Here is a 23,901-nt window from a genome sequence, read left to right as displayed (position 1 = left end):
TAATGCTGAAGCGGCTGGAGCAGCTGGAAAGTCCAGATGTGAGAAAGTAAAGCGATTGAAAAACTGAGAAAGAAAAGTTTGAGACAAGATGGAGCTTTTACCTCGAGGGATTCTATATATATGAGAGCTCTGAAGGCGTTAGAGGAGAAACTAAGCGTTTGGTAGGCGCAAAACGTGCGTAGAGCCTTAAAGATTGACCATAATAGTTGATTGCCGGAAGGGGAATCGCAAACGACGAAGGAGATGGTGAAGATGGCGACTTCCCTAATCTTCTTAGCTTTGTCAGTATCACCACTTTGGACAGATACAAAGCCTAATAAACAGAAAATCAATAAGCCCAAAGCCCATTTTTTTTCGAAGTCCATTCGTTACCCATCACTTAAAAAAAAAAAAAAGAGGTGGAGACCACAATGTTATATTAGTTTTCCACCTTTCTAATATATATTAGTTTCGACCGTCAATGTACAAAGTATCCTTTAGTGCAATGGTATAGTTGTGGGTGCTTATATCTCAATAACCCTGGTTCGAGCCACATATTTGACATTTTTTCATACTTTTAAAAAGTGGAACCCACAAACCGCTGACGTGTCGCATCAGGAGGAGAGAAACTCTCCTATTATATAATAGATTATAATTATTGATTATAAGTTAATACTTGAATATTCGTTTAGAAATATAGCTAGGGCGCGAATGGAGAGTGCGACGTAACCGATGATCTCCTCACTTATTCTTATGGCAAAGAATTTGATCTATTCTTTGGTTTTGTGGTTCCATGGCTATTAAGGTTTGTGATTTGAGATGAGCTATGGTTTGGATTAGTTCTTGTTGAAGATTGAAAACCAGATAAAGCAAATATATGGGTTTCAAGTATCATAATATCAGGTTTCTACTGGTTTGATTGGCATTTCACTGAGGTTTCGAAGCCGGATCTGTGTCCGTGTCCTCTTCTCGTAGTCTTTGATCTCTCTTTCAAAGGTCTTAGAGTGGAACATAATGGAAACGTGATCTCTGATGAGGTTCATATGCCTATATGATAGTATTAAATGCTTTGACCTCTTTTATATTGTAGTTTCAAAGTATCAGCTCGGCATGGACAGTCTCTTGAGCTGGTCATGGATCGTCTCTTGCTGTCGGCATTGGCCATGGAACTTCGTGGGCCCATTGTCGCCTTATGGGTTTCAAGGACACTCGTTCGGGTTCTCGGAACATTAATACAAGAAGTCTATTCATGAAAAGGCATAGTTTGTTTTGAAACTGTCGATGTATTATTGCTCTCGTTGAAACTTACTAATATATATTATTGACAAACATACGGATATTGTATGATAAGTCCGTCCATATGGCATGGATATATATAACAAATGCAAAATGAACCATGAATGTTTCTTCATGTGAGATTATGCTTAGACTAAATAATGATACTAGTCTGCCAATGAAATAGAATTCGTTGAAAGATAATATATGTTCATGCCGTGAACAACCTATCATGAAGGAATAAAGAACAATTATTCCATTCTAATCACTCTTACAGATTGAGATTGGTATAGTAGGTTGAGGGTGCGACGTAGCACATATATAATTTTAACGAAATTATTTATCCCTGTAATTATATAATGAAGCCGCATGAATTTAAATTGTTTAGTCTATGAGAAATCATTATAAATATTTAATATAATTTTCTGACGTATTTATTGATAAATGAAATAAGTAAAGACAATCATTATGAAAACTTCATGAACAAAAATATCTCAATTTAATTTTTTCTTTTTCTCTTTTGAATATTTTTTAATCAGCCAAAATTTCATCTTCTGTATTTGAACGATATTTTTCTTTTTTCTGTCGCTCCGTGTAGACAAAAAGCAAAGTAAAAAGCTAGCTCTGTTCTGGCTCTGGTTGGTGCCGGAGGTTTCCTCCTCCAACCATAATTTTCTTTCTCATTATTCTTTTTATCCATCTGCTTAACCCTAGTCTATAAACAAGTTTTTTATGTTTGTCGAGATCTTATATGAAGAATTGTTTGAGGTCGATGGTGACAGCAACATGCATTTTATGGCGCAGCAACAAGACTCATAGTGTGATGGATGCGGAAGGGCTGGCTTTTAGGGCTGAAGTGAGCCGTCAGATTTGGTTTTTGGTTTTTGGTTTTCAGAGATTTGGCACGTCATTCACGTCAACGGCGCCTGAACCGGTAACATGTTTCCTCCACCATATATTTACCTTCGTCTTTGGCGGTGCGAGCTTCCGGAAGAGAGGTTTGACGTCTGGTGGAAAGTGGTTCGTTCTGCATCCTAATAATGTAATTGGATCTGCTGTTCTGAACGGTGGTACGAGCTTCGGAACGTAAATTTGTAAACTGTGGTATTGAGTAATATAGCCAGTTTCAAATATAGTATATATGTGGTCAGTTTCTTCAATTTTCTTGAATAGTCATGATATTTTAAACCAAGATATGGTCGATCTTGTGTATCTCTTAATACACTGCAATAAAATCATATATAATGAACTCATGTGAAATTACGTATGTCATCAAAAATATGTTTGAACGTTAAACAACAAACAAAACGATTATATCTTTTCATTTTGTCACGGCTCCCACTGCTATTGATATTAGTCTGTATCATCTTTGAACCTGCCGCTTCCACATAAACATTTGTAGATTTTGTAAATTAAGATTGTACTATTTATTTCTAAACTTCAAATTATAAAACAGTCAAAAGTTATAAATCGTAAATAATATTCTTGATTATATGTTTTGTTTAAACGTGGAGACAGGGTAGAATGGCTAACAAACTTATAATAGTAGTTTACTCTACTCTATAATTTGTACAATATTCCTTTTTATGATTTGCCAACTAATTAGACAATAACTATTGCGTCTACTTATTATAGTCGACTCATAAATATGAAAAAAAATAGTCAACTAATCTCTTGTAGAAACCAATTTATGACTCTCCTACAGAAAATTCTATAAATATCCGCTATAACTCCCATAATTTATCTCCACCCTTCTCAAAGAATATAAACACACTACTACTTCCTGAGATTTTGTTTCAGAGTTTTTCTGGTACACAAACAAATGGCTCCAAGAACCTCTCTTGCACTCTTCCTTTTCCTTAACCTCCTCTTCTTCACTTACACTACTGCTCAAGGCACTTGTCCTAGAAATGCCCTTCAGATCGGTGCTTGCACTAATGTGCTCAATGCAATTGACTTAACATTAGGAAACCCACCGCCACCAGTACCGCCGTGCTGCTCGCTCATTGCAGGCTTGGCTGACCTTGAGGCTGCAGTCTGTCTCTGTACCGCGCTCGACGTTAACGTTCTTGGCATCAACGTTCACCTTCCCATCGATATCAGTGTACTTTTAAATGCTTGTAGCAGATTTGCTCCACCAAGTTTCCAATGCCCGTAAGTTGAATACGTATGAGATATCTGAAGATATACCGAAAAAATAAAGGTTGAACGTGTTGCCTGTCGTCTTTTGCTTTTTCAACTGGTGATTTCTTTTGTATTTGTAACTTCCTTCGATTGAATAAAATGATGAGTGTAACGTTCTCATGCAATAATGGGTTTGTGTGTGTAAATTACTTCATTGCCATGTTCGTTGCCCTTTTACTTCATTGTTCTTCCTTACCTTCGTTTGTAAAACGGTTCGTTCGAATTTGATTAATAAAAGCTTCAATCGGTGTTGTTAAAAATGACATCAGTTGTTATAACTGATACTAAATTATCTATATTTTGTATCATTTACAAATAAATGATCGAAAAATGTATCATTTAATTTTGTGATACAATTTAAGTGATACAATTCACATATTTTTTTGTAGTATCTATATCGGGATTATATGTATATCGAAAAAAGCAAGGTAAAATGATACGATCTCACTGAAAACAACACGGTTTATGTTATAAATCATATTGTGGATGTTCATAACCGGCCCGATCCATAACCGGCCGATACTTAGAGAGAGAGTCGGCGGCCATGAGAGAGAGAGAGAGTCGGTGCCTAGAGAGAGAGAGTCGGCCAACCCTACTTTCCTTTTCCTTATTGGTTTATGATTTGTACTCTTTCCATATTTGTATTTATTTTTTAGTCTTTTCATTATTCTATGACGATGTAATTCCCTATATATAAATGGCTTCTTATGATTCAGATTTATAAGAAGAAGATTCTATTCTCTGAAGTTTCACATCACGTTATCAGCACGATTACTTTGAAATTCTAAGCTAAACAATTCGATCCCAAAACCCGACGATCTAAACCCTAGCCGGCTTCAACCCTAATCCCGATCGAGAAAACCTTTTCACCCCGTATCCAAGGCATTCCCGATCCCGTGTTCAGCAAGGACAGCTCGCGTCCTGGTCTTAGCTTGGACAGCTCGCATCCGACGATCCTTAGCAAGCTCCTGTACGTGATCCGATACTCAGCTCGATACTCAGCTTGTTCGCGTTCCCGATCTCAGCTTCAATCCGTTCGCGACCCGATCAACACAAGGACAGTTCGCGACCCGTTCCAGCTCGTGAGCAGCAATGTTCCAGCTCGTTCGCGACCTCCTCTCATTGGTGGTCCATTCAACCCGACTTGAGGTTAAGGTAATCCTTAAACCCTAATCGAAACCCTAAGATGTCGAAAATCAACAACTTGGATTTTGCTGCCCTAAATCTCCTTGGAGATAATTACTTGCAATGACTCTTGATGCTAAGATCATCCTGAAATTCAAGGGACTCGGTGAATGTATCACCGAGGACAATAATGCTAGTGAGAAAGATAGATACAAAGCCATCTTGATCATTCGCCATCATCTAACTGAGAGTCTCAAAGATCAGTATCTGACCATTGAGAATCCATTAGACCTTTGGACAGAATTGACAGCAAGATATGATCACCAGAGAACAGTGATCTTACCAAAGGTTAGGTATGATTGGAGGAATCTCAGAATCCATGACGATAAGTCTGTGGATGAGTATAACTCAGCCCTATTTAAGATTGTTTCTAAATTGAAACTGTGTGGTGAGGATATAACGGATAAGAATATGCTTGAGAAAACCTTTTCCACCTTCCACACAAGCAATGTGTTGTTACAACAACACTACCGTGAGAAGGGCTTCACGACTTATGCTAATCCGATCTCTTGTCTATTGCTCGCTGATAAAAACAATGAATTGTTGATGAGAAACAGTGAAATGAGACCTCCTGTGTGACACCCCCGATCGTAGATAACCGGAAATGACACGGTCGATGTTCCCTGATGGTCGACCCGAGGTTCTCGAAATAAATCTGATCGCCTTAGACAAACAACCAAAGAACACAGACGCTCCTATCGGATATTACTCTAGGCTTTTCAACCCGATAAAGCAATATTCGATAGTTAGTTCGTCCCGGACAAGAACTAATATCATATGAGAACTCGTGATTTATAAACATCTTTTATACATTATTTATTTACTTTAAACATCTTACAAAGTGTTATAGTTTTATCCTATGGCCTATTGCCCAATAACGTTTTAAGTAAATATACATCAAAAGGTACATTGCAAGGACAACAAAATACTACCGCTGGTTGGCCGTTCCTTCCGTCCAAAAAGTAAAGTGTCTCCCGCCTAAGGGTTACCTGCACACACGAATGAGTCATGAGCAACTAGTTTACTCAGTGAATCTATAATCACAACACAATCAATAATAAACCAAACAATTATCAAATACATATACATGATCATGCAAGTATTAGTACTATACTTTAGTATACCAATCATCATTGTGAATTCTTATTTTAAACATCACTTCCTCAACACCCGCCCGTTACCAAACTCATATAATACAATATATATACTAGGCCCGAGAAACCACTAAGGCTAACCGAGACTAGTGAGTTAGCATCACCATCATTGTCGAATGTCCGGTATGAACAATCCGACACTGCATCGTCATGCAGTACACGGTCTCCAGGGAGCTACCCCATCATCGTGTCTTCATGACCTTGTTCCGTTCGCAGGACCAAGTCACGGTAATGCGGGGGCTTTAGGGATAGCGAATATAACAAGATTTCACATGATTTTACTTCCATAATTATTCCAAAACTAATCCATAATTAATCCTTAATAAATCATAATTAATTCTTAATTAATCACAGATTAATCCTTAATTAAACCAAGATTAATCCTTAGTTAAACCAAGATTAATCTTTAATTAAACCAAGATTAATCTTTAATTAAACCAAGATTAATCTTTAATTAAACCAAGATTAATCCTTAATCAAAACCATGATTATTTCATAGTTAAGATTAGTACTTGAGAACAAGTACTAAAATTAGGATTAACCTCACTTAAAATTATTCTTTAAGTTTGAAACTAGCTTGGACAATACTTGAGTTCCTCTTGAACAAAGCTGAATGGACCAAGAGACTGAATGGATAGGATGGGACAAGCAAAGCTCCACACCTGAGCTGATCAAAACAGGGCAAGGTAGACGGTCTAGGTGTGGAACATGCTATTTAATGGTGGAGTTAAGAGTGTTTAGGGGCTACCATTTCATTGAAGAAGATGCAGGATATCACACAAAATGGCAAGAGAGGGTAGATCCATTGATGTCCACAGCCTCTACTCGTTTTTGCTCTATCTGGTGCGACTGTTCTGATGACGGAACAGGCAACTGATTGTTCTGTGTTCCACTTTCCTTTTGGTACCCACTCCTTTGCTCGATCTTCCCAGTGGCTCATGTTTCTTTGATTTCATCCCCTTCTAAATCACCTTATTTTGGTTCTTTTTCCTTTCTATTTTTTTTTTTTTACAAGACTGATATGGTGATGTGACGAAGAAGGAGGTCATACATGATGGTTCTGAGTGCCACTGGTGGTTCTGATTTCGCAACCATTCTGGTTCTCCACCCCTGCTCTTGCGCAGTTTATTGGTTATGGAGCGGTTGCTCCCTTAATCCGCTTGTTCTCCTTTCTGATAGAATTTCTGCAACAGTAACGAGTAGGAGGCTGCGTTGATCCTTTTCTCTCCGACCGTTTTGCACATATCTGCACATATGAAACTGAAAAACAAATGCATGAAGGTGGAATAAAGGCTAAGGTATAGGGTGTGAACTAGCTAAAGATGAGCTAACCACTCAAGATCAGCAAGATGGATAAAAAGGACAAGAAGTCCTGAGTGTGTTCTCGTTTCCCTGATCTAACGCCCATAACAAGAAGAATTTCAGTCAAGATTAGGTTCAAGTAAGGTGGAGTTAAGTCTACCCAGTGTAACCTGATCGGCTGAGAACTTCTGAAGAATCAAGTGAGATGTGTCAGGGTGTTCCAGGTCCACATGTGTGTCTTTCGCCACTGCTAAGGTCACTGAATAAGATAACTAAAGCACGAGGTGGTCAGTGATCAACACAGAATAAGGTCCTAATTTCCACAAAGTTTTGACTGACTCAATAAAAACTGACTAAAATTGACCCAAAAGAAAAACAAAAGAAAGAAACGAGTTAGTAAACGACGAAAACCCTCCCCCAGACTTACTTCACAATGTCCCTGGTGTGAAAATAAATCAGAGAGAAGGAGAAAACAAGAATAAATATTTTATTTTTTGGTCGAGATACTTACCTGGGTGAAGCAGGCGCTCCATAAAAATTCTGGGTGTTCTATCGTCAGATGATCGCCTGGAACAACCGCTCTTTTCAGGGGGTAGGTTGTTCCGTTTCCGCAACCCATAATTTTTGAAGTATCTCGAATTTTTCTGCTTTTTGACCTGAAACTCAATAAACTAAAACGAAAAATAAGTAAACAAAAACAAAACCAAGTTATATTTACACTTACCAGTGGGTTGCCTCCCACCAAGCGCTTGGTTTAAGTCTCTAGCTTGACTTGGTGACTGGGATCAGTCGGGTTGAGCAGGAGGGCCTGTTCCAAAACAAGCTCCACAATCAGACATGTTCAGCTTCAAAACCCTGCTCAACAACCCTTTCACAGCAGCTTGTCCTTTCTCCTTCAACTCATCTGTGAGAATGACTCTGACTTTAGAGAACGGTTTGGAGGTACCCTTGCACTTTACCTCATACTCAATGGAGTTCTCACCACACTTGAGAGGTATCAAAATCATTGTAGGATCTCCCTTGACCCTTTTCTTCTGGACTTTCTGTTTCACCCTTGAATTCTCTCTGAATTTAGTAGGATCAGTGCTAGTGCTAGGATCTTCATCAGAGAACAGCCTGCTCTCATCCTTATCACCATGCTCCTTCTCTGGAATAACCTTCAGCTTTTCTACATCAAACACTGAGATGCAAGAGGCGTGTGATGAGGAAGATCTGGTGGGTACAGCGTTGTAGAAAACTTTTTTGTTGATGTTGGAGAAGCAGACTCTCTTGTTGGACATATCGATGGTTGCTCTAACAGTAGCTATGAATGTCCTTCCAAATATCAAAGGCATCTCATGATCCTTGTTCATCTCAACAACTTGAAACTCAGCAGGAACAATGCATTCCCCTACTTGAACATGAAGGCTGCGGATGGTTCCATATGGGACTGCTCTGGAAGAGTTTGCAAAGGTCAGGGTCAGCTGAGAACGCTCAACATCAGCAATACCCAAATCGTCTACAATAGCCTTTGAGACGAGATTTACACAAGAACCAGAGTCACAAAGAGCATCCTTGAAGGTTGTTCCTGCGATAGAACATGGGAAAACAAATTTTCCAGGATCATCAACCTTAGGCAATACCTTCAGTGCTGGTGTAGACAGTGCTTTGGTATAGAGGACCTTGATCTCCTCTTGAGTCTCTCTACAGTTTTTAAAGAACTTGAGCAATGGACGAATCTGCAGAGCATCTTCGAATGCAAATTCTTTAGGAAGCCTTCTCACCATCTTGTTAAAACCTATCAGCTGCTCTTCACTAAAGGGATTCATCAGATGTCTAGGTGGAATTGGATAGGGAACCTTGGAAACATAGACTCGAGATGGTGGAGTCTCAGCAGATTCGTCGGGAGCAGTTACTGCAGAGCTAGCAGGCTGTTCTGTGTTCTCTTCTGCGCCTAGAACAGTCTCAGCGAACGGCTGCTCTATTGCATTACAGTGCTCAGTCTTAGGATTTTTATCAGGTTTTCCAGGGAGCATCTCTTGTTGCCTCTTGACACTCTCAACTGTTTGAGCAAGCTGAACATCGATCTTTCTTATATGGATTGCAAGATTGTCATACTTGTTATTCAGCTCAGTGAACATGTTGCACATCCTGGTATCAATTTCTGTGGTTACCTGATTCAACACCTTGGCCTGAACCTGCTGACCCTGCAACAGTTGTTGCATCATCATACCCAGACCCTTCAACTCATCTGGTTGACTGTTCTCAGTAGCTAGAACAACTTGCTGATTGTTCTGCGGTTGTCGCTGGTTCTGGTTCTGAATCTGCCCGACCGTATCTTGATCCATGTTGAAGACGTGCCCTTGGTTGTTTTTCAGTAGCTGATCAACTTTGGCAGTCAGCTCATCTATTTTTTGGGTGTCGGAACTGTTCCCTTTCTTGGAGCAATCACTCTCCTCTTTCTTATTAGCTGAGCTCGCAGCCATGTTCTCAATCAGCTTAAACGCTCCATCAGTGGTTTGAGTCATGAAGTCTCCATTGCTCGCAGAGTTTAGAGCACCTTGGTATTTCCAGTCCACTCCATCATAGAAAATGTCCAGGAGGTAATCATCATCAAATCCATGGTGAGGACATTTTCTGCGATAGTCATTGAAGCGCTCCCATGTGTCGCAGAAAGGCTCATCAGTGAGCTGTCTGAAGGAGGTGATCTTGTTCCTCAATGCAGCTGTTCTTGCCTTAGAGTAGAAATGGCTGAGAAACGCTGATCGGACCTGTTCCCATGAAGTGAGAGAGCCGATAGGGAGAGAGTTCAACCACCGTGCAGCTTTTCCATCAAGAGAGAATGGGAATAGCATGCACCTGATGTAGTCTGGTTGAACACCATTCGCTCGAGTCAAACTGCAGACTTTTTCGAAGCTCTCAATATGATCCTTTGGAATTTCTGTAGAGAGACCAGAGAACACCTTTCTCTGTACTAGACCGATCAAAGCAGGCTTGATCTCGAAGTCCTGCCTGGTACAGGGTGGAGGAACAATGGCAGAGCGCGTAGTAGGAATGTTACGCGGAAGGTTTCTCTGCCCGATTAGAACAGTCTGCGCCTGTTGTTCCTGCTGCGTGAGGGCAGCCTGTTCAGCAGCATCCTGCTGAGCTTGGATGGTCTGCTGCATTTGTTGCATCTGCTGCTGCATGAGTGCCATAGCCGCAGCGAGATCATTCTAATTGGCGTGATCACCCATAGTGGTGTCGGTTTGCCTTAGCTGTTGACGATTTGTTCTTTCTAACCTTGCTAGCTCCTGGTTGGTAAATGTAACTAACTCTCCTTGTGCGTTTCTCCGAGTATGTCTACTGGTCATGCACCTGGAACATTAGCTGCAACAAAAAGGATAAGGCAAGTTAGAGGTCTTATACTAAATAAATAACCGAAAAACAAATGTAAAAAGATGGTCCCCGGCAATGGCGCCAATTTGATATTATGTGTATACGCACACCAAATAACCTAATGTGCACACTACCACAATCGAATGGTATGTCGATGTAGCACTTTAGGATCGAATCCACAGAGACCAAATCTTACACTTTATCTTTATGGGATCAGAATCAAGCTAAAACAATATGGGGGTTTTAAAGTTTGATTGTAACGTAAAAAGCAAGTAACATATTGGTTTTAAGTTTCAGATTAATGAGAAACCAACCTAGGGTTTAACGGGCGCTTACAATCATGAGCCAAACAATTATTCAAGTTTGATTAATGGACTAGTCTAGAACTAGGAACACAATACTAGATCAACCCACTGTCGTGGTGTTTCACCTTTCAACGATCAGCCTCAATACCTAAGCTCTCGCTTGGATCAAGGCGTGATGATGAACATTAAGATCAAGTCCAATCGGTTCACAAAACACCCTAATATCTACTTTCGCTGGTTAGGGATGCTATGCTCATTCATAACAGATCAAGCAACCTATTACACGGTTAATGAATAGGTTAAACCTAGGATCTAACAATAACTGGTCAGTTTAATGCAAGCAATAAGAGCAGTTATGAATGAAGACAATCAATGGATACTTATCTATGTTTAGCTCACGATCTAACACCCCAACACCCTAGGCTAGCTAGATCGACTACTCAGTCATAACAAGAGAGAACACAGAAATCAGTTCTGAATAAGACTTCATGTAAATAAAAGAGATAGAAAGAGGGTTCAGGATAATCTTCTCTATGGTGAGAGAGATGGAGCCTTCTTCCTTTACAATCCAAAAGCACAAAAGTCTCCAATGGTTTTCTTCTGTCAAGAATAGCGTAGAATGATAAAGAGAAACAGAATATATGATATATCAAAGCCATAGGCGGCTGTGAGAGAAAATAGGGATAATTAGGACAAATCCCGTAATGATTGTAGTTTCCTTAAAAATCTCTGCCGCGAGAACAGTCACTCGGGTTGCTCCGCTTGGCTGTTCCGCTTGGTCGGAGCAGTCGTCAGACTGTTCTGCGTGAAAAACTCCAAATTGTACTCTTTTCCTCCAGCTGGTCCATCTGCCATCCAATGCAACTCCAGACCTGTGATGACTCGAAAAGGACTAGGAAGACTCGATAAAGACTTTAAAACCAATTGAAAAGCATATATACAAGATGTATAAAACACCATATATCAGTTGGGTTCAGAACATCAACAATCCGACAGTTTGGTTCAAGCTAAACAACTTAAATCAAATCAGTTCAAGCTCGGTTCCTTTCATACCAGATCAGATCAGTTCAGTTATATTCAGTTAACAACATTTCAAGACAAGATCAGACTGAGTTTAGTTTCGTTTAACTCCAATTAATCCATAATATCTTAGCAAACTGTTTTAGGAGATGGATTCAAACCAAAACTAAACAAGAACTGAACTGTATCATAACTTAAACAACTGATCCGACCAAGATCTAAGGTAGCCATGAACTGTTATGATCAGATACTGACCTAGGTAAGGAGACCAAAGCTTACCAAGACGAACTAAAGGACTAGATGGCGTCAGCTGATCCTCTTCTCCAAGGTAAGCTTGCAGCTGAACTGAGCAAAGAGAAAGATCAAGGCCTGATCATGATCTGAACTGAACTAGGTCTAGGGTTTTATTTAAGGATCTCACCTTCTGATCTTTCTCACATCAACTGACTGAGCTAGGGCTGAAGATCAAATCACCAACAATTTTTTTCTTGATTTAATTTCCTGATTTTCTCACTGATTTTCTCTTCTTCTTTCTCTCTTTCTCTTTGAAAATTTTGTGGATTTTTCTGAGGTTTCAGAACGTGGTAAAGCAGCTGGAGGAGAGGTTTATATATTTCAGATGGTCTTTGGATGAGTTTCCAGCTGAGGTACCGAAGAAGGGTAAGAGGAGACAGCTAGCAAGCTGCTTCAACATCTGCACCGTGCTATCATTTCCCTCCCATGAAGCAGTTTCCAGCCAATCATAATAATTAAGAGAGGAAGCAAGCACACAAGCAGCTTGTGATTGTCATGTGACATGTACTGAAGAAGCTAGGTAAACAAGCATGTGCAAGTCATGGGACAGAATAATTGAACAAACCGGCTGGTGGAGGACATAACTCAGTTCAAAAATTATTTTGGAAGTTTGTTGACAGTTTTAAATCATTTTTCAACCAAATATTCCTTGTCTTTGGCTCTCGTCTTATTCTCGGAAAATCTCGTCCAGCTTAATAAAAATTCGACCAAAATATTTAAGACTCGACCAAACTATCAAGTGAAGGTCTTTCGACCACAAGACAGTCCCGTCGAGAAATTAATCTACCGGGTCGATTTTTATTTTTATTAATCATGGTCGAACCAACTATATACTGGTCGAGCGGGATTTTTCTCGACAAAAAATTTATTGGCTCGTGAGGGTTATTACACTCTTCCCCCTTTAAAAGAATTCGTCTCCGAATTCTCAAAATACAAGTGTACACCCTTTACTGGACGACTGGAGTATCTGAGAAGAGTTCTAGAATCAGCTCGGAACTTATCTTCATCCTTCCATGTTATAACAACTCTCTGTCACTTTTTCCAAAATACTTGAACTTGCGAAATTTTCCTATTCTTCTATTTGTTGATACGATGTTCGCCTATTCGCAAAGGACCTTCAAGATAGGTGAGATTAGGTTGCAAGTTCTCTGGTCGCTGCAGCTCGACCATATTCGGATTTGGTATATGCTTATGCGGTATCGATACATATAATACCGGATGCATAGGCATATCGGGTGGAAGTTCTAGTCTATAGGCTACTTCTCCAACTCTAGCAACAATTCGGTATGGTGTCTTTGCTATTGCAGCAGATTCGGGTTCTAAGGTTATACTAAAAGGGTTATTCCTAGACGGCGGCAATCCCTCTAATGCCTTAAATACGTCCTCATATTCTCTGACTATTGGTATTTCTTCCATGTTCTGCTCTTTCTCGTCTTCAACTGGTCCAGCAACCAAGGTCACTAAGTATACTCCTTCATCCTTCTCCAAAAGGTTTTCAATTCTCAATGCTGATACTAATGACGCTTCAACACTTGGTACTATGCCGTGGTAAGCTAAAGGGGGTTGGGTATCTCTCTCGAAAATAATATTCCCTCGACCACAATCAAGGTGAGCTCGGTAACTTGAAAGCCAATCCATCTCTAAGATTACCTCATACCTCTCTAATGGGAGAACTAACAAATGAGCCAGGAAAACCATATCTTGGATAATGATTGGAACTCTTAGATTGCAGCCTTCAGTTTCAAGTACTTGATCTCCGGGAGTTAGAACGGAAACGGATAAATTCACCTTAGTGAATTCTCCATCGAATCTAGATGCTACTTCGGGAGCTACAAAACTATGTGTTGCTCCCGAATCGAAAAGATGTGGGCGGATATTTCACCCACAAGCAAAATTGTTGACAATAATTGACTTTACCATCAATTACCTACTCAATAACTTTTATACTATTTTTTTTATATCACCAATTTACCAATTATTTAAAAATTATGCAACACTCAATTGGATAGGAAAACAAACCTGAAATCGGACCCTGAGGTGGTCCGGATGGTCCTGGTAACTCTAAAGTGTAAGCCCTACCAGCAGTGGCTTGACGCTTAGCAGGAGGTAAGGGTAAAGGTGGTTTAACTGGTACAACGGGTTGAGCTCTCGAAACAACAGGCTGAGCAATATGAGTGTGTGGACATGATGTCGCGTAATGTCCTCGCTCTCCACACGTGAAACAAGTAATGTGAGATGGTACAGCCGATTGGAACGGTACCACGTTCGGACAATCTCGCCTAACATGGCCCAGCTGACCACAAGTGAAACAAGTCGGGGTTCTAGGTCTAGGACCTCCAGAATGACCTCCCTGAAAAGCTATCCGTCGAACCAGAGTCTACAATAAGATTCAAACGTCGATCGACAATAAGATTCAAATGTCGATCGACAAACATCCCATTTCGTCGACCAACAGCAAAGCACGTAAGCTCCGACTTGGTTCCCAGCCTACTTATAGCCCAAGTCCCACAACAATTACAAAAATATCCATGGCCGATTTTAACCTAATATTTATGTGCTCTGCCATTGTCTTGGGCAACACACGCTTTTCATACTTTCATATTTTCACAGCAAACATATTTAGGGTTTTAGTAGTTTGGAGAAAAGATCCAAGACTCCTTCAGATCTTTATATTGGAAGTCCAATTTTTCTACTCTATTTTATTTATGCATTTTATTCAGATTATTATTATGCTTTGCTTTGCTATGTCAAGTAATTTCAATTGTTAGATTTAGAGTTTAAGTAAAGTTATGAGGGATTATCTCAAACTATAGAACTGCTACGGTGATAGACATCCTTCAAGTAATTGCTTGTAATGCTTGTGTTCTAGAGTAGCTAACTAGAACTCTGATTTTAAGATTGTGGACAACTACGACAGTAGGTTCTGCACTATGTGGGAACCAAAATTCACACCGTCGATTTTTGTAATCGGAGGAAAGCCAAAAACCATTACTTTCCTTGAGGTCTCGGATTTCTGCTAAGCCTACGACAAGTAATAAAGATATGAAAAACAGACGAGAATAATTTGAATGAAACAAAAAGAGAGCAAAGAAAGTCTTATTTTGAATCTGCATATGTGCGGTTACCACAGGTAAAAGCCTCGGCCGTAAGAGCTGCCGGCGAGTTCATAGTTCTAACCACCTAAGACTTGAAAACCTAGTTGAGTCGCAGCTCGATAACAAATTTTACTTGCTCACTCCCACAAGAATTTCTCAAGGTAGAAAAATCTTTATCTCCCATTTTCTTCTTTTGTGGTTTTTTTATCATGTCTTCAAACCAGAGAGCTTCGGACAGTGCGTTTCCTTCTAGTTTCTACCTTGAGAGTCTTCGTACCCAGGAAGGCGAAATTGTCTTGAAGCCCGAGTTCGTGGCACAATCTGTCAATCCTACAGAGGCTGTTGCGTATTGGCTCTCTACGTGCGATATGAAGCCTCCCCCACACAAATCATGGTATCCTATCAATATTCGTGCCAATAAGGTGAATGTCGGTCCGAGAAACAGTTGCTACCTGTTCCTTAACATCGTTTGAGACTTCTGTTGTGTCCCGAATTTGGTCGAATTTTGAATTCGGTGGAATTTTGAATTCTGCAGGCGGGGGAACATGCTGATACTCCTCCCAATGGATACTTCAAATGCTCTGAGACGCATTTGTTGCGTTGTCGCCTGTGGTTTCCCATTCCGGAGATCATGGTCCAAACTTTGGATCGATTCGGCATGTCGATAAGCCAGATTTCCCTTAGTTCCTTACAACACCTCATTGGGATTCCGGTTTTGAGCTATGAGCGGGGAATGACCCTCAATGTCGATTATTTTGAAGCTTTGCTGATGCTAAAGAAGAACGGCGGATTACTCAAATATAGTTTAACTCTGAGACCGCTTATGTCGGTAGTTAAGGGATTTGCTTCCAACTCGCACGAGTGGCAGAAGAGCTATTTTCGTCCATATAGACAGTGCATCTGTTGCGGGGAGCTGCATTCCCATATTTAGCAGTAGATGGGGTCTAAACTCGTGATCACTTTCTTAGTTTTGCAGTGACCAACCCTCTCCCCCCCCACCCCCCGTTTCCCAAGGATTTGCGCACATTTATAAATCTTCTCTGGGGCGGCCCGTACTTTTGGGGTTACTTTTCCCTCAAACGAGTTCTTTCTCGAACTCAGCCTGAGTTGCCGGCTGAAGAAGATTTAGATCCAAGTATGGACGGGTATTCCTTACGACATCCTGGTTGAGAGGGAGAGAGAGAGGTCTCCTAAAAACAAACATGTCACTGTCAACGAAGGTGATGCTGCCGCTGATGGGTTGGAGCTTCCCATAGACGAATGGTATCGCAACTGCCTTAACAACCAAGCTAGTGGAAGTGGTGTCTATCAAGTTAACCCGCAAGGGTTTGATGCTCTCGGCCCCGATCTTGATGCTTTCTTTTCTTCGATCGGGACTGACTTTGATCCGCTCCTGGCTGATGGTGAGGCTGCTGAGTCGTCACAGTTCAAGAAAGCCTCGCGGATGTGCAACAGGGTTAGTTTTCATACTTGGCCAGCTTTCGTTTTTTTTTTTGCTAAATTTTTATTAACTCTGAAAATTTGTAGGGCCTTCATCTGCTGAACAAAGCACTCAACGCGAGTTGCGCAGAAGTGTGTACAGCTCAATTCAGGCCGAAAGGGCCGAGATGGAGGTTGCTCATTTAAAGGACGAGGTTGTGACGAACTCTGCAACCTTTGTACATCGATTCTTTTTACTGAAACTCAAAATTTGGCTTTAACACTAAATCCACGATCGGTAGAACATGAAACATAGGTCTTCCACATGCAAGGGGATCAGTTAACAAATGAAACAAACAAAAAGTAACATGAAAAAAGTGTAAGATCTTAATTTTTTTTTTAAACATATTAAAGAGTTTAGCTTTGATTATTTTATCCAAATTATTCAAAATCAGCATAAAACAGGACCTGAACAAGAACCGAATTTCACCCGATTAAATATCATCGTGTCCCAATATCCGAAGCAAACCAAAAATGAAATAACCAAGCTGGAACCAATTCCAAATTCACAAATAACCAGTTGATATATCTTTTGAACAAAAACTACTATCAAACCGGAACTGAAACGGAAAAAAAAAACTAGAACCAAATTGAAAACAAAAACCCCAGATCTGTTCATATTTGTGAACAATAGACGGGTTATTAAACTTTTCAACAAACAAATAATCCCACGTTTTGAAAGCGCGGATCAAAATCTAATAAATATTTTTTTTATCGACTTTATATTAAAACCCATAAACGGGTGGAAGTTTACAAGCGGATTCAAGTACAAAGGGCCAAAGCCAAGATTATAAATTAATTTAAAGCCCTAAAAGGAAGAAATATATAAGGTTGAATGCTGATCATACACGTGTTTTCTTTTTCTTCCACGCATTCAATTCTAAGTGCTTCACTGACATCACACCGTCTTCGTTCATCACCAAGCAGAGCAACTACAAAACAACGCCATCCAGCTTGAAGGTTTTCTTCCATGGCTTTCTCGATCTCCGCTAGACGCCTTTTGCTTGTCGCCGGGACTGAGGATAGGATCTACGACCATCGGAGGAATAAGTTCTCAGATCGCCAGTTCTGATACATTCCTTGGATCACCACCTAACAAGGCGAAGAGAATCCAGTTCTTTATGATCAGTTCCAGCTAATCCGCATCACTTGGCTTCCAGACAAGAGGAGACTTTACTCACGGCCGAATATAATCAACAAGTAAAGATTTATAACTCTTAGTTAGAAAGAAGACGCAAACCGATAAGGTAAGAAGATCCAATCAGATCGCAGGTATGATTGTCTTCTGGACAAGGCTTTTAGAAGGCATGATTAGGATGCAGAAAGATAGAAACAAAAAGATAAAACCGAACATTAGTCAGAGGTAAAACCAAACGAGTCGGACATATAATCTGATAAAACGGAATCTACAAGATCGGATTAAAGACCAAAAAACAAAAGAAAAAGTTGGGTGGCGACCGAAAACCGCCGGTGACCAGATCAGAAATTTCTCTAGAGTTGAAACCGGAGAGAAGTTAGAGCTTACACTTTCTTTTTATTTTATTTTCGGATTTAAATTAATAAAAATTTACAATAGAATCAAAGAAAGAAAGAAGGCATATGTCAGCCTTTTGATTAGAAACATTATCATCGACACATGTAGACCTCACGGACGCTCTCCTCCAACCACTCACTCAACACACACTTTTTTCCTTGCTTCCTCACCAAAAGTAAAAGTCTCAAATATCCAGCTTCCCCAGATGCGCAATCCAAATCATCAGACATGACGACGATTCCAATGGATATCGTGAACGACCTCTTCCTCCGTCTCCCAGCGAAGAGCTTGGTCCGCTTCCGAGCTCTCTCCAAGCCCTGCTACCACCTAATCAACAGCCCCGACTTCATCTCATCCCATCTCACCCGCGTCCTCCAAACCAACGACCACCTCATGATCCTCCTCCGCGGCGCTCTCCATCTCTACACAGTGGATCTCGATTCGCCAGACACCCTCTCCGACGTCGAGCACCCGATGAAACGCGGCGGCCCGACCGAAGTCTTCGGTTCTTGCAACGGTTTAATCGGGTTATCGAATTCCCCAACCGATTTAGCCTTATTTAACCCGTCTACTCGTCAGATCCACCGGCTACCTCCTTCTCCTGTAGATCTCCCCGAGGGCTCCAGCACCCGCGGCTACGTGTTTTACGGGTTAGGGTACGATTCTGTGAACGATGATTATAAAGTTGTGAGGATGGTTCAGTTTAAGCGTGACCCAGATGACGAACTTGGTTCTAGTTTCCCTTACGAGGTTAAAGTTTTCAGCTTTAAGATGAATTCATGGAAGAGGATCGAATCGGTTTTGCCTCCGATTCAGCTCTTGTTTTACTTCTATTACCATTTGCTCTATCGTCGTGGCTACGGTGTTCTTGCTGGTAATAGTCTTCACTGGGTGTTACCTCGACGGCCTGGTTTGATTGCGTTCAACATCATTGTGAGGTTTGATCTCGCCTTGGAGGTTTTCGACTTTGTGAGGTTTCCGGAACCTGTTGCTAACGGTGATGTTGATATTCAGATGGATATTGGTGTGTTGGATGGGTGTCTTTGTCTCATGTGTAACTATGATCACAAGTATGTTGATGTTTGGATGATGAAAGAGTATAATGTGAGAGGTTCTTGGTGCAAGGTTTTCACGGTTCACAAACCTAAAAGTGTTAAAATGTTTTCGTTTATGAGACCTTTGGTTTATTCCAAGGATAGGGATAAGGTCCTTTTGGAGATTAATAATACGAAGCTGGTGTGGTTTGATCTTGAGACTAGGAAGCTTAGTACTCTTAGGATTAAGGATTGTCCTAGCTCGTATAGTGCGGAACTTGTTGTGAGTAGCCTTGTTTTGGGATGTAAAGGAGATCTTGATAACATTAAGCACAGGAAAGAACAACGAGATAAAGAAGCTAGAGAATCTAAAATGTTGCAGAACAGTAAAAAGAGGTGGGAGGTTCTCTTCTTTTTCTTTAAGATATGATATGAGTGACTTTGTATTGGTATGCTCAATATCTTCTATTGTTGTTCATCTCAGGGATGATTTCCTGTCAAAGGGATTCAAACTGGTCTTATAAGCAAAAGCAAGAGAACAGACAGAGAAGGTAAGTGTCATTGTGCTATTGTTAATGGTGTTTTCTCTTCTCTTTTTCATATCCGGGTGCACAGAAGAGTTAAAAGACACTGTTTGATAAGTATTTTGATTGCGTAGAACATTCCCAAGAAAATGTTAGGAAAATAACTTTGGGATATGGCCATTGATCCAATGTTTTTATTAAGAATTTTTTTATCTGCAAACCGCTATCATGGTTTGAATTTTCAGGGCTGGGAGAAACCGGAAGGAAGAATAGCTTTGGATACCACAGGAGATAGTAGTAATCAACAACTTAACAATAGCGTGTACCAAAGGCTTGGTAATAAACAACCTTAACAATAGTTTAAATCTGAAAAGAGAAGATACTTCAGTATGTATTGGAAGTGTACTAGTTCTAAGATATGTAACTTAATATGTTGTTGCTTTCTGTAAATAGAGTGAAATCATAAAATCATAGTATGTAACTCTTTTAAAGCTTGTTACGACTTATGGACGATGCATAAATTACGATGTGAAGAAGATTTTATAAACCTGTCACATAAAAACTTGCATTTATAAGACAACAAATTGTGGTTTTTCACACAAATTAAAAACGTATTAATATTTCTATTTTCCTTGCAGGAAATCGACTCCTTTTGATATTTTATTCTACGTTTTGATATTGAATTATATATATTTTTTAAAAACTTGAATTAGATATTTTGTTTCGTTATCTATAACAGAAAAATGGTTAGTGAAACGAGATTCCATTTAAGGTAGAGAGTAGTAAAATATAGGGTAAATTTTCTAAATAGTTTTTTCTGATTTTTATTTCCAAAATAGCATTCCAAAGTCTAAATGATCAAAATAAGTTTTATTAACAGATTAAAGGACGTTTCTATCTTCATTCATAATTTTAATTAATTAGTTAGTTAATATATAAAAATAAATAAATATTAATAATGATAAAATAATAAAATTAAAATGTTTCTTTTTCAAAATGTTGTTTTCAAAATGTTTTTTCCCGAAAAAAAATTGAATATTTTTTCACAACTTTTTCTTATTCACAATTTTATTTCAAAACTTGTATTTATGAGATTTTATTAAGAATCAATTTTTTCTTTTAAAAAAGTTTTTAAAGTTTCCAGAATATGTATGATTTTTTATGGATTTAAGTTTAGAAAAAAAATTCCTAAATGTGTTATATCTTCTTAAATTTGTAAAGAAAATAATTCAAATTCATAAATTTTCAAAAATGTGTAATTAGTCTTCTTGGGTGTAACTTGTGTATATTTTAAGAAGGTTTCCAAAATGTGTATGTCATTTTCTTTGTTGACTATATGCATATTTAGAAAAATATCATTCAGTATATAACACCTTTCAAGAATTACGTTAATAGTTTTTAAATATGCATAATATCTGTTATAGGATGTTAGATATTAAATTTATAAATGTATATCAATTTTTTTTAAAACCGTTATACATATTATTATTTTTTACGTCGAACGGCCATTCTATTACTCAGGCTTGAGGTGGTCTGGGTAACCAGACCAGAATAGAAAATATTTAAGAATATTATGGAAGATTTTGTTAAATATATATATATATATATATATATATATAATTTTAATTCAATAAGATATTCATAAATATATACTTATGAATGTCTTCCTAAATACACATTTAAAAATGTATTTTAAATACAAATTATGAAAGTTTTCTAAATTTTATGAAGATATTATATATATTTATCAATATCTTCTTATATTTTAAGAAGATTTTATATTTATCAGAAATGTCTCTCCCTAAACTCAAATTTAGAAAGATATTATAGACATTTATGAACTTCTTTCTAAATTCAAATTCAGAAAGATATTATGCATATTTATTAAGTTTTATTTTTATTTTTAAGAACATTTGTTTCATAAATTCAAAAGAAAAATTTCCAAAAAAAAATTTCAATCTTTCAAAAAAATACTTATTTAAATATTTATTTATTTAAATATTTTTATTTTTAGTATATCTACCCTCTTCACTCGATCTGCTAATGATTTCTGAAGATTCTCTCCAAATCCAGGTTAGCTTATAAGACTTGCATGTCAACACTTTGTTCCCCAATGATATTAAAGTTTTGGTCTTACATTCAGCATCCGAGGTGGATCCATTGCATCTGGATTACTTCGAGTTCACTGGTCGTGTGATTGCTTTAGCTTTGATGCACAAAGTTCAAGTAGGGGTGCTATTCGACCGTGTTTTCTTCCTGCAGTTGACCGGAAAGAAAATTGGTTTGGAAGATATCAAGAACACGGATCGGATCATGTACAACAGCTGCAAACAGATTCTAGAGATGGATCCAGAGTGTTTCGATTCAGACGCAGGTCTTGGTCTAACATTTGTGTCTGAAACCGAGGTGCTGGGAAAAAGGGAAACAAAAGAGCTGCTTAAAGATGGAAAGTCCATTGCCGTTACAGGGAACAATACGTCAATCTACTAATCAAACATCGATTCGCCACATCAGTCACTGAGCAAGTAAATAAGTTTTCTCAGGGCTTCTCGGATATCCTTGCAGATACTGCATGCTTTTTCAAGCGATTACACGTAGAGGACTTCGATTGCATGCTTGGCGGAGGAGATAACCTGATAAGCATAGATGATTGGAAAGCTCATACAGAGTTCAGTGGATTCAAAAAGACTGAACGCATGGCTGGTTCTGGAAGGTAATAACGTAAAAACCTTAACGTTTTTAATAGCTTTGGAACTGAGTTTTTTGAATCTGTTTTTCTCTTTTGTGCGTAGATTTTGAAGAAAATGACAGAGGAAGAACGGAGGAGTGTACTCTTCTTTTGGACATCGACTAGGTTTATACCAGTGGAAGGGTTTAGAGGGTTATCATCAAAGCTTTATATATACAGATTGCATGAAGCTAAGGATCATCTTCCGACGTCGCCTACTTGCTTTTACCGTCTCTGTTTGCCAAAATACCCCAAGATTGGTCTCATGGAAAAACGACTTGGACTAATCGCTCAAGATCATGTCAGCTCCAGTTTCGGTCAATGGTAATTCACTTATCAAAGAATGTAATATATCTGATCTTTAGGTTGGTAGACTGGTGCGTTTGGTGTATATATTTAGCTGTAGTCATACTCTGTTTATGACCGGGATAATAAGGTTAAACCTTTCTTAATTATTGTTTCTATAACTTATGAAAAGGAGGAGAATCAACTTTTGAACAGACAGATTTAACTCTCATTAAGACATCTCAGTTATCTTCATGATGACACGAGATTAAAAAGATAAATCCATAATACCATTACAGTAATCATACTAGCACCTGAACTGTCTTATTACTATGTGATACTCATCATCACCTTATATCTCGTAAGATAATAGGATTTAACAAAAACAAAGAAAAAAAAACAAGAAATGTTCCCTTGGGTTCAACAGGAAGCTTATTACGCTGTCTTGACTTCAACAGTCTTCTCCTCTTCTCCAGCTTGCTTAACATCTTTCTCCTCCACAGCTCCCGGAATTTCAACCGGTTTCTCCTCTTTAACCGGAGCTATCTCGGTTTTTTCAGTCTCTTTCTCTACCTTTGGTACTTCTTCTTCTTCTTTAATTTCTACTTCAACCGCAATGGCTGAGTCATCTGTCGTATGAACTGTTTCCTTAGGCATCTCGGTCATCGTCTTCTCTTCTGTGTTTGGTACTGTTTTCTCAACCTGCAGTATTAAAATTGATAGAGCTTAGGCATACTTCATGATCAGCAGGGTTGGCCCTAAGCTACAGCTCATGCTTTAGACGTCCAAATACATAGGACAAAGACATGGTGATCAGCCTTTATACATGATATGTTATTGATCAACAACTAATATTGTGATGGAGTATTTACAAATTCTACAATAAAAGTATTGAGCTATCAAGAAAAATAAAAACAAGGAAGATTACCTCAACACCAGCCATTTGGGGACTGAAAAAGAATAATATGAACAATATGGAAAGAAGAAGCCTGTAATGTATTTAGGGAATTAGGAAGAGTTGTGGGTGAGTTAAGTGTAGAGAATGGGGCTATTTATAGAAGAGAGCTTTTTTAAAAAAATGAAAAAATGATAAAATTGATGAGCATATTTGATTGATGATGCCTGATGTGTCATATTTACAGGTAAGAACATCACTAAAATGTCTAA

At 38.8% G+C, this 23,901-nt stretch overlaps 5 protein-coding genes and 1 non-coding gene across 7 annotated transcripts; 5 read left to right on the top strand and 1 right to left on the bottom strand.

Annotated features, from left to right (window-relative positions):
• The first annotated feature begins 46 nt into the window (after window positions 1–46).
• LOC103868144 (putative lipid-binding protein AIR1) lies at window positions 47–4,634 on the top strand. Its single transcript, XM_033285722.1, has one exon. The coding sequence runs from the start codon at window positions 3,077–3,079 to the stop codon at window positions 3,410–3,412; it is 336 nt and encodes a 111-aa protein (XP_033141613.1). The 5' UTR covers window positions 47–3,076; the 3' UTR covers window positions 3,413–4,634.
• A 52-nt stretch (window positions 4,635–4,686) lies between these two features.
• Window positions 4,687–5,202, top strand: LOC103868266. The gene has a single exon (XM_018658879.1). The coding sequence runs from the start codon at window positions 4,687–4,689 to the stop codon at window positions 5,200–5,202; it is 516 nt and encodes a 171-aa protein (XP_018514395.1).
• A 4,472-nt stretch (window positions 5,203–9,674) lies between these two features.
• On the top strand, window positions 9,675–9,781 carry LOC117132236. Its single transcript, XR_004455796.1, has one exon. It is a non-coding gene; the product is annotated as a small nucleolar RNA R71 (small nucleolar RNA).
• A 7,530-nt stretch (window positions 9,782–17,311) lies between these two features.
• LOC103868146 (F-box protein CPR1) lies at window positions 17,312–20,275 on the top strand. 2 transcript variants are annotated; one of them, XR_004455288.1, is made up of 3 exons: window positions 17,312–19,593; window positions 19,682–19,789; window positions 19,886–20,275. XR_004455288.1 is itself a non-coding variant. In XM_009146250.3 (3 exons), exons 1-2 carry the CDS (start codon window positions 18,392–18,394, stop codon window positions 19,719–19,721), a joined length of 1,242 nt encoding a protein of 413 aa, XP_009144498.1. In that variant the 5' UTR covers window positions 17,313–18,391; the 3' UTR covers window positions 19,722–19,748; window positions 19,967–20,275. The 2 variants fall into 2 exon arrangements, 1 of the variants encoding a protein (XP_009144498.1); XM_009146250.3 differs by having other exon boundaries at window positions 17,313–19,593; window positions 19,682–19,748; window positions 19,967–20,275.
• Window positions 19,773–22,211, top strand: LOC103868147 (E3 ubiquitin-protein ligase UPL5). The gene is made up of 3 exons (XM_033285227.1): window positions 19,773–19,829; window positions 19,967–20,057; window positions 21,865–22,211. The coding sequence occupies exons 1-3, from the start codon at window positions 19,773–19,775 to the stop codon at window positions 22,209–22,211; spliced, it is 495 nt and encodes a 164-aa protein (XP_033141118.1).
• Window positions 22,212–22,935: 724 nt separating this feature from the next.
• LOC103868149 lies at window positions 22,936–23,901 on the bottom strand. The gene is made up of 2 exons (XM_009146251.3): window positions 23,663–23,901; window positions 22,936–23,436 (listed from the first exon to the last, which is right to left on the bottom strand). The coding sequence occupies exons 1-2, from the start codon at window positions 23,675–23,677 to the stop codon at window positions 23,170–23,172; spliced, it is 282 nt and encodes a 93-aa protein (XP_009144499.1). The 5' UTR covers window positions 23,678–23,901; the 3' UTR covers window positions 22,936–23,169.

The sequence above is a fragment of the Brassica rapa genome, chromosome A02, assembly GCF_000309985.2.
Source record: "Brassica rapa cultivar Chiifu-401-42 chromosome A02, CAAS_Brap_v3.01, whole genome shotgun sequence".
NCBI classification, from domain to species: Eukaryota; Viridiplantae; Streptophyta; class Magnoliopsida; order Brassicales; family Brassicaceae; genus Brassica; species Brassica rapa.
The sequence above is the reverse complement of the archived record's forward strand: the minus strand, read 5'-3'. Positions and strand labels throughout refer to the sequence as shown.